The sequence below is a fragment of the Garra rufa genome, chromosome 8, assembly GCF_049309525.1.
Source record: "Garra rufa chromosome 8, GarRuf1.0, whole genome shotgun sequence".
Lineage (NCBI taxonomy): Eukaryota > Metazoa > Chordata > Actinopteri > Cypriniformes > Cyprinidae > Garra > Garra rufa.
The window spans coordinates 24,251,357-24,262,620 of record NC_133368.1 but is presented as its reverse complement, the minus strand read 5'-3'; the positions used below and the strand labels follow the sequence as shown (position 1 = coordinate 24,262,620).

The window sequence follows — 11,264 nt, the reverse complement described above, 5'->3', positions numbered from 1 at the left end:
GTGTTTCCATAATAATAATATATTATAATGGTACTATATTATTGGTATACAATCACCATCGTGACACTAACATATTAATAATTAAATAGGCTATAATAATAATGCAAACACAGAACTATAGAAATTTTACCTGTGTTTCTCTCACTTGCTTCTGCCTCTTTCTATTTGCAATCCACTACATACTTAACTGTGAGAATGTAATTCTGAACCTAAAGTAGTATGTCCAGGCAGTGAATATGCTACTTCCTTAGAACTATCCAAATGAAGCTTACTAAAGCGTGTCCAAATGTTTAGTCCATAAATATTAGACCCATTAAAAAAAAAAAAAAACTCTCTATTCAAAGTATGTTTACGTATCAGCTTTTAAGTCTTGGGCCTCAAGATGAAAGAGGAGTTGTTTACTTTGGCCGGCATTCCTTTGGGTGCTTTGTCCTTGCTCAAGTGACCGTGACTTTCCCATCATCATTTCCCATCTTAAAAATTCAAATGCCTTGGATGGAATACTGGAATTAAAGAATCTGTCTTCTCCACTGACTGCTGCCAAGTTGGTTCTACTAATTAAAATGCCTTCTGATGGGCACTGTCCAAATACCTGATGCTTACTGATCATTTCCCGCTTGCAGTTTACCATGGGAAAAATGTCTCTTCAATCCATTAGGGTCGTTTATGGAAACTCCAATTACGGTGGAGATATGACTTTGACATAAGTGATCTTTTGTTTTCTTTCTTCATCGAATTCACGGTTTCCACTAAAATATTGAGTAGCACATCCATCAACTGTGATCATAATGAGAAACTTTCTTATTATAAGTACCAAATCAATATATCAGAATCATTTCTTAAGTATCATGTGACACTGAAGACTGAATATTTGCCCTTAAAGAGATAAAGTATATATGTTTGATTATTTTAAAAAACAAAATGATATTTTACAATTATATTTTACTGACTGTATGATTTTGAGATCCATCTTTTCACACTCAGCAACTATTAAAGAAGTTTCAAATGCTCACTGATGCTTCAGAAAGAAAAAAACGATGCATTAAAGGAACACTCCACTTTTTTGGAAATAGGCTCATTCTCCAACTCCCCCTGAGTTAATAAGTTGAGCTTTACCTTTTTGAAATCCATTCAGCCGTTCTCCTGTTCTGACGATATCACTTTTAGCATAGCTTAGCATAGATCATTGAATCCTATTAGACCAATAGCATCGCGTTCAAAAATGACCAACAAGTTTCGATATTTGTCCTATTTAAAACTTGACTCTTCTGCAGATATATCGTGTACTAAGACTGGCGGAAAATGTAAAGATGTGATTTTGTAGGCCGATAAGATTAGGAACTACACTCCCATTCCGGCGTAATAGTCAAGGAAGTTTGCTGCTGTAATATGGCCGAAGCAGGAGCAGTAATATCACGCAGCGCCTGAAATTAGTTCCCAGCTAGGTAACTTCCAACAAGGAACGCATGCAGTTGGTCACGTTGTGCTGCGTGATATTACTGCGCCTGCTTTGGCCATGTTACAGCAGCAAACTTCCTTGACTATTACTCCGGAATGGGAGTGTAGTTCCTAATCTTATCGGCCTACAAAATCGCATCTTTGCATTTCCACCGGTCTTAGTACACGATATAACTGAAGAAGAGTCAAGTTTTAAATAGGACAAATATGGAAACTCGTTGGTCATTTTTGAACGCGATTGCTATTGGTCTCATAGGATTCAATGATCTATGCTAAGCTATGCTAAAAGTGATATCGGCAGAACAGGAGAACGGCTGAATGGATTTCAAAACGGTAAAACTCAACATATTAACTCGGGGGGGAGTTGGAGAATGAGAATTTCCAAAAAAAGTGGAGTGTTCATTTAAGAGCCAGAGGTGTGAACTTTTGAACAGAATAAAGATGTGTACATTTTCTTATTTTGCCTAACTATCTTCTTTTTCATTTACTACTGCCCTTCAGAAGCTACAGAAGATACTTCTGTACATGTTTCCCAGAAGACAAAAGTTTTACATGTTTTCCTTCTGACGCATAGTTGCATATGAGTCCCTCAGTTGTCCTCAGTGTAAAAAGATGGATCTCAAAATCATACAGTCATTGTTGGAAAGGGTTCAAATACAAAAAAAGGTTGAAAAACCAAAGAAGTTGTGGGACCTGAAGGATTTTTCTGAAGAACAGCGGGCAGTTTAACTGTTCAGGACAAACAAGGGACTCATGAAAAACACAGCTCTTTCAGGTAAGGTAACACAGTATGAAGAATCAAGCATGTGTAAACTTTTGAACAGGGTCATTTTTATAAATTCAACTAGCCTATTTTTATTTTTTGGTGGACTAAACGTCTTTTATGTGAAATAAATTATTCAGGTCAGTACTAAAAAAAAGAAAACTTGAATGATCCCTCTTATTTAGTAAAATAAATACATTTTGCAGATTCTGCAAGGTGTATGTAAACTTTTGACCTCAACTGTATGATTAAGCACATGCAGAAGTTAACCGTTTGGTAACGCTTACACCTTGGCATTATAACACGCGAATATTAAATGTTAAATGACATCTCATGCAGAAATGCTGATGCTGCATGTTGCCTTGTGTTATGCCCGGGATGGCATTTGCTCACTCTATCAAAAGAACAAGCTGCTTGTGTAATGACTTCCTCTCTCTATTATGTGTGTGTGTGTGTGTGTGTGTGTGTGTGTGTGTGTGTGTGTGTGTGTGTGTGTGTGTATGTGTGAGCATGGCTGAACTTCTCGAGTGCGGATTTGCTGGTCGAGCGCATGCCTCCCTCTGCCTGGCTCCTTATAGTGCCGGGTGGGAGGCAGGAATTCTGACCGAGTGGTACGGACATCGCCGCCGGAGACCACAAACACGAAGCTCTCCCTTTAAACAAGGTCTCATGATCGACAACTCTTTCAATCAGTTGTCCTGGCGTGGAGGATCAGGGCGAACGCACGTCCTCCTTCACTTTAAGCAAAGTGACAGTGATAGTGGAGCTGAACATCAGGAGCAGCTGACACTCACGGAATCTAGAGGACAAGGCAGGCAGGTAAGAAGTTTTTTAATATTTTAATCAATTCTATTTTGTTTTTAATTATTTTAAATTATACTGTATATTTTTCATTCGAAAATGTCATTATATGCCAATATTTGCATTATTTTCGTATTGTGATTTACACTGTGTAAATTATTGCAATATTTCATGCTGCATTGATATTAGATATATGGATGCTATATTTAGGGGTCAAAGACGATAAAGGGTTTAAGTATAAAAACAGTAAGTGTAATACTGCTTTAAATTGATGTTGTTGTTTTTTTTTTCAAAAAATATTAAAAAGTTTTGTTTAATTTCATTGCATTCTTTTGTTTTTCTCAGCAAAAAATAAATATACATTTTTCCTAATTTACAAAAAACACCCACTAAAATGTCTTTCAGTGTAACGATCTTGTAAAGCATATTTACAACAAAAATCAATTTATGACATATTAAAAGAAAAATTACTTGCACCCCAAATACTAATTAGTTGTAATTCTACATTTTTAAAATTTGCCACTATCCTAGGTTTTGCCTATTTAGATTTTTTACTCATTTAAACACAATACAATTTAATATGCTCCCTTACTCTTTTATATATTTTAATATTTACAAGTCAGAATAAGCATAGGTTTCAATTTTACATAAATGTTGTTTTACACTGAATGACAATGTAACATTATTTTGATGTAACACCAAATTTTGACATTGTTCTCCAAAAACATATTTGAAACCTTAAAAGTAGACTAACATGTATTGTGCTTTCTTCACTTGTGTGAATTTTTTTTGACGTGGACATCTTAACGTATTTGACCAATGGATTTATGCCATATGTCACCCAAAAAATTACAATTCTGTCATCATTGTTTTATACATGACATCAGATAAATAAGGTTAGTTGTGTGGATAAGTGTGTGTGTGTTTTTTTTTTTTTTTTTTATCCATACAATAGAAATCATTGGTCACCAAAATGATTTGGTTTCCAACATACTTCAAAATATCTTCTTTTGTGTTCCACGGAAGAAAGAAAAAGTCATTTGGAATGACACGAGGCTGAGTAAATGATGACAGAATTTTTATTTTTTGTTAAATTATCTCTAAGTTTTACATTCATTCAGAATTGAGTCCACACATTAGTGCAATTATAGATAGCTCACCCAAAAATGAAAATTCTGCCATTAATTACTCACCCTCATGTCACTGCAAATCTGTAAGACCTTTGTTCATCTTCAGGGCAAAAATTAAGATATTTTTGATGAAATTCGAGAGCTTTCTGACCCTCCATAGACAGCAACATAACTGAAATATTCCTAGAAACATAGTAAGGACATTGGTAAAAAAGTCCATGCGGCATCAGTGGTTCAACCTTAATATTATGAAGCTACAATAATACTTTTAGTGTGCAAAGAAAGCAAAAATAACGACTTTATTCAACAGTTCTTTTCTTCACTGTCCTTTGACATTATTCAGGGTACAGTATTCCTTGTTTTACTCTTAATAATAGTGGAGGATGGTGACACGGAAGAGAAGAATTGTTGAATAAAGTCATTATTTTAGTTTTCTTTGCACTCAAAAAGTATTCTCAGAGCTTCAGAACATTAAGGTTGAACCACTGAGGTCATATGGAGTATTTTAACCAATGTTCTTACTACGTTTCTGGGACTGGGAACATTTCAGTTACACTACTGTCTATGCAGGGTCAGAAAGCTCTCGGATTTCATCAAAAAATATCTGAATTTGTGTTGTGAAGATGAACGAAGGTCTTAGAGGTTTGGAACGACATAAGGGTGAGTATGCCAGAATGACAGAATTTAAATTTTTGGGTGAACTATCTCTTTAAGATGCTAATCTTTAAAATGAATAAAAACTGTTTTTCTGAAGATTACTTCAACCTTGGTTCTGTGATCCTGTTCTGGAAAACACTTTTCCTGCTAATTTTGTGTTTGCAGATTTTGACCTGTTGATCATGCATCAGCTGTCTGTGACTTTCCTGTTCTTCTGTCTGTGGCTGCTGGAGCACTGCCATGGCAACAGTAGCTTGGGCAACAGCCTCAATGATCTACACACACAGTTTGGCGTCAGCCTCTACCAAACACTAACAGAAACAGAGAACAACTCCAACCTGATCGTGTCTCCAGCCAGTGTCTCGTTGTGTCTGGGTCTTCTGCAGCTTGGTGCCAGGGGAAACACTCTAGCACAGCTTGAGGGAACACTGGGATATGACGTGAATGGTAAGAGGAAACTAACAACACACCTGTAATCTGTATGCATAATCAGCCACTGCCCAATGCTTGAAAAGTAAACATTACAGTAATGATGATACAAATCACAATACAATGGTCTCCTCACAGATGCTCGAGTGCAGGACATTCTGTCTCGGCCACAAGGAGACCTGGGTAATTCCAGTGTAGGGGTGCGGCTTCAGCTTGCCAATGCTTTATTTGTCCAGAGTGGTGTGAAACTCCTGCCAGAATTTACCCAGCATGCCTTGGGATGGGGTAACAGTAGTCTACTGAGTGTAAACTTCAGTAATCCAAACCACACTCACAGTCAGCTACAGCACTGGGCACGCTCCCAGAGTAAAGGTGAGCTTGTATTGACTAATACTGTTCTCTATTTGAATATATCTAACATGTAATTTATTCCTGTGATTTCAAAGCTGAATTTTTAGCGTCAATACTCCAGTCACATGATTCTTCAGAAATCATTTGAATTTGCTGATTTTCTGTTCAAGAAATATTTATAATTATTGCTATGATTATTTTCAGGTTTCTTTGAGTAGAACAGCATTTATCTGAAATAGAAAGTCTTTATTATCAATTTTGATCAATTTTAAACATCCTTTTTAATTGATATAATTTATATAATCCCCTACACCATTATAAGTCAAAGAATCCGAAAAAAAAAAGTACTCAGCTGTTTTAAATATTGATAATAATAATAAATGAGCATATCAGAATGATTTAAAAACTTTGTGCATTTTCACGTCACACTGAAAAATTTGCTTTAATCTCAGAAATAAATTACATTTAAAAAAAATATTCAAACAGAAAGTCAGAATTTTACTGTTTTTGCTGTACTGTAGATCAAATAAATGCAGGCTTGGTGAGCAGAAGATATGTCTTTAAAAACATAAAAAAACCTTTTGACTGGTAGTGCATATGTTGCCTGTAAAAATGGTCATATAAATGATTAAGTGTGCATGATTTATTTTAAAGCTGATGAGCATCTCCAGACAAGAGAGGAGCAGCTTCAGTCCAGTGAGGCCCAGGAAGAGGCCACCAGACAAGACAGTTTACTGCACATGGCTCTTCTGAGCACAGTGGTGTTTCAAGGTGCCTGGCAGAAACAGTTTCTCTTCACTGACACTCAGAACTTGCCCTTCAGCCTCTCAGATGGCAGCACAGTCAAAGTCCCTATGATGTACCAGTCAACCGAAGTCAATATTGGTAAGGAAAGAAACAAGACAAACACCTATACAAGAAACCTATTGTTCTGCTAAGAGCATAGTGGAGGATTAAAAAAAATATTTATCCGTCCAACTGTCTTAGGGCATTTCCGGCTGCCTTCAGAACAGGAGTACACTGTGCTGGAGCTTCCATACCTGGATCGCTCACTCAGGCTTCTGGTGGTCTTACCTAGTGACCGGAAAACCCCTCTGTCACAGCTGGAAAAGCAGCTCACGGCCCGTGCTGTGGGACTGTGGGATACTGGATTAAGACGCAGTAAGATGGATATATTTCTGCCCAGGTAACAGCATCAAACCATACAGTCAAACCAATTCAGACACTTTTCACATTATCATAGTTTATTTGCTATAGTTTAGAAAAAAGTAATAAAATATGACAAGAACTCAGAGTTAAACAGTGTTTGATAGAAACCTTGATAGAAAGGTACATAATAAATTAGGTTATGTTAGCTGTTTGAAAATACCAATTAAGGTCAACCAATTACCAAGCAATGCTTCATTTTGTTCAGTCTGTGGTATGAAAAGGTTGCATTAGCAATTAAAGGTGCCATAGAATGCATTGATACAATATTTTAAATTGTTCTCTGATATCTACATAGAAGGTATATGGCTTAGATAAGGGCAAAAATACTCCAAAAACGGTTTACAGGTCCATTTACAACCCTAGGATTTGTTCCTAGAATGAAATGGTCTGTTATTGCCTTATTTGGAAGGTTCATGAATAATAATAATGAGCTCTGCTCTGATTGGCTGTTTCACAGAGCGCCTCGGCTCTCACACAGCATGAAGGAAACACATGGAGGAAAATATATATTATTATGTATAGTCGCTGTTATGTTGGATCTGGCCTGTTTTTCAGTGGTCTTTTGCAAACACCAGATTTATATAAGAAGGAGGAACTGATGGTGTTTAAGACTCACGGTATGTCACGTCCATGTACAGAACTGTAGTTATTCAAGTATGCCAATGTAAATACAGTTTTACATTCTATGGCACCTTTTAAAAAAGAAAATTGTCAGGTCAAAGTGTCTGAATAGTTTTTGGTCCCAAATTTTTTATCAATTTTACTGGTAGTCCACTGTATGAAGAATTTTTGGGTATAGTATGTCATATATACATAAATGAACTATAGTGTCCTGCACCCACGAGTAATAAAATATCAAAATTGTATCTGGTTTCTGGATAATTTTTGGTTTGACTGTACTGTGAAATATTATTTTGTGCAAATGGGATTCAAAATGAATAGTATTTATATCCTTGTGTGCATTTTAGGTTTAAGATGCAGAGCAGGTTCAATCTGAAGCCTGTTTTACAGTCTCTCGGTATCTCAGATGTCTTCAGTCCCTCAGCTGCTGATTTTAGAGGCATCTCAGGTAGGAAAGTTAAACCGAGAACAGTTTATACCAGTCATAGATGCTGTGAAATAACTACTAATACCATCAGTTTAAATCAGTGATTCAGTTTGATATGCTATCTACAGATGGGGAAGGGCTTTTTGTATCAGAGGCTTTCCATGAGGCAAGAATAGAAGTGACAGAAGAAGGGACAAAAGCAGCTTCAGCTACAGGTATGTGCCATTTCGCTGGCTGAAAAAGATTATTGTGGAAACTGATTAATGCACAGATCGGTGACAGACTGTGTTACAGAAAATCAAAACGGCTTGATAATTGAGACTGTTTAGGGTAAATGGATTTTTATTATTGTATGGTGGTTGTCCACACACTGCTAAGACACATTTATATGCAAACACCATGTAAAAGTGAATTTTGCATCCAATGTCTTTAAAGGCCTGTTCACACCAAAGACGATAATTACATATAATATGTACACTACCAGTCAAAAGTTTGGACACACTTCACCATTCTCTGATGGGGAAGTGTGTCCAAACTTTTGACTGGTAGTGTATAATGTATAATGGCATATAATGTATACATATAATGACGCAGATACAGATATTGTGTTAAAAATTGTTCTAAATGTATAAGAACAACACAGTCTACACCACAACTCTAACGATAACAACAAAGAGTTACAGTATCATTGTAATCATTTAGATTTTTTTTTTTTTTTCCCAGCTGGTCAAAGATAAAAACAGCCAATCAGAATCCATCAAGCTTTAAAGAGCTTAAGCTTTTAAAGCAGCAGATGACAAAACTGCAGTGCATGCTTATAATAAATACAACATTATCATCGGTTAGAGTGCACACTAATATAGTTATCATTATAGTTCTTGCTGTGAACAGACCTCAAATCCTTAGTTGTCTTTCACAACTTAAAGAAACATTATTTAGAGGTCGTATGTTGTAAACAGGACAGAAGCACATCTCAATATTAACAAATGTTTGTTCTGAATGAGTTTTTTTTTCAAGATGTGAAGTCTGTTTTACAGCTGGATGAGAATCCGTTGTAGTCAACAGATAGCTGAACAGTCTGTTCAAGCTGCGAATAAGCTGGGAAATAATCACTGAGCTTTCTTCCTCTGTCCTTCTTTTAGCAATGGTGCTATTGAAAAGATCCCGTTCAGCAGTTTTTAAAGCAGATCGACCATTTCTCTTTATCTTAAGGCAGATCAGTACAGGTAAATACTAGAAACTAATTATCACTGATAGCATGGATTTTTGAAATGTGACCCTGGACCACAAAACCAGTCATAAGTAGCACAGGTATATTTGTAGTAGTAGCCAACAATACATTGTATGGGTCAAAATTATCGATTTTATGGCAAAAATCATTAGGATATTAAGTAGAGATCATGGTCCATTAAGATATTTTGTAAATTTATTACCGTAAATATATCAAAACCTAATTTTTGATTAGTAATGTGCATTGCTAACAACTTCTTTTGAACACCTTTAAAGATGATTTTCTCAATATTTAATTTTTGGTTTGCACCCTCAGATTACAGATTTTCAAAAAGCTGTCCAGATATTGCACTGTCCTAACAAACCATACATCAGTGGAAAGCTTATTTATTCAGCTTTTTTTTAGATGATATATACCCTTATGACTGGTTTTGTGGTCCAGGGTCACAAATTACTCTACCCTGACACATTACATTCTACATATACTGTTCAAACATTTGAGGTCAGTAGAATCTTTTGACAATCTCTTAGGCCCACCAGTTCAAACTGTAATATTTTAAAATGTAATTTATTCATATTGATGGCAAATCGAAATTTTCAGCAGCCATTATTCCAGTCTTAAGTTTCACATGATCCTTCAGAAGTCATTCTAATATGCAGATTTGCTGCTCAAGATGCACTGTTGAAAACAGTTGTGCTGTTCACTATTTTTTTGGAAAATATTTTGTAACATATATATGTATTTTGTAACATAAATGCCATTATAAAGATCTAATCTCTCTCTCTCTCAAAAAAAAACTGACCCCAACTGATTGTCTGGAACCTTAGAATGAACGGTCAATTGCATTTACATTAAAATGTACTGAGCAGAATCTGCAAATTTAATGCTCCAAAAAAAGTGATCATCATGAACAATGTTCTTAATCTAGAGTCATTTGAATTTGTTGGTTTTTATTCCACAGGTTCATTGCTGTTTATAGGTCGAGTTCTGAATCCAGCCGAGATGTCTTGAGATGATACATACAATCACAACTGCTTCAAATGATAGACACACACATGAGACTTGTGTCAATATATATTTGCATGACTTTGCCAACGCAGCACACCCCTCCTCCCTCATGGGTGGGGGATCAGAGGTATATCTAAGGACCGTGAGGAGGGTCCACTGACACTTCAGGAAGAGGGACGAGACTTTTGTATATATCTGTAAATAAAATTTTATTACATCTGGGTTTTTGCACTTCAAAGTGTCTTTTGTCATTTTTTTCCACTCTGATGGAAAAAGAGCATAGCTCTAAAACCCTATTGTAACTGTTAGAATGGTCACAGATCAGCAATCTCCGCGTAAAACTGATTGTGCAGACCAAACCGTAAGTCGTAGAGACTTGAAACTTGGAGGGATGGTAGTACTCACACCGCCGACAAAGTCACCAAGGCTCACCCCAATTGGCTTGATGGGGCAACTACAGCAATCAAAATCGCTAGTAACTCCTAAACTGTCAGAGACAGGCTCAAGTGTCTTATGTTGGCTCACAGCAGACAAAAATACATGCCTCAGATTTGATCATGAGCGAAATTTTTGGGTATTTTAGAATTTTTGCAAAACCTACTTTTTTGAACTAGTCCTAGGATTGGAACCAAACTAGTGCAGAAAGATTCTCTGGAGAGCGAATATCAATAATAATAAAAAAAAAAAAAAAGTAACTTTTGACTCCCTGTTGCATAGGGATGGCAAAACGTTTTAGTAAAATGGCTATAACTCCTGAACGGAATGATATATCTTCACCAAACTCGGAACACTTGTGTAAGAGCTCAATATGAGGTCACAGGACAAAAATAGTAGAGCTTGGTCACTTTGTGGTGCTATAAAAAGAAAAATGGCTATACCTATGCAACCATTTGTCCTATGAACATGAAAATCGTTGTGCACGGTCTTGGTCCAAAGTGCCACAAGTGTCCAAAAATACATTTTCGTATCTCAAGAAAACATGGCCGCCATAGGCCAATGAAGTTTGAGCACCTATCAGACAAGGTTAACAGAGGCCGTTCGGAACGAAAGGCCCCAAAGGTCTGTGAGAAATGTAAAATAAATCGGCCACTGAGGAGCGATATCTCGTTTTTCAAGGGATTGTGCATTGTACGTTTTTTTGCACAAACATGCAATATTTGTATTGTATGACAGAACTCA

General features: G+C 36.3%; 1 protein-coding gene across 1 annotated transcript; it reads left to right on the top strand.

Annotated features, from left to right (window-relative positions):
* The first annotated feature begins 2,841 nt into the window (after positions 1-2,841).
* serpine3 (serpin peptidase inhibitor, clade E (nexin, plasminogen activator inhibitor type 1), member 3) lies at positions 2,842-10,302 on the top strand. Its single transcript, XM_073846258.1, has 9 exons — positions 2,842-3,040; positions 4,975-5,256; positions 5,377-5,610; positions 6,244-6,474; positions 6,577-6,775; positions 7,767-7,867; positions 7,975-8,061; positions 8,989-9,072; positions 10,039-10,302. Exons 2-9 carry the CDS (start codon positions 4,992-4,994, stop codon positions 10,086-10,088), a joined length of 1,251 nt encoding a protein of 416 aa, XP_073702359.1. The 5' UTR covers positions 2,842-3,040; positions 4,975-4,991; the 3' UTR covers positions 10,089-10,302.
* Positions 10,303-11,264: the final 962 nt, after the last annotated feature.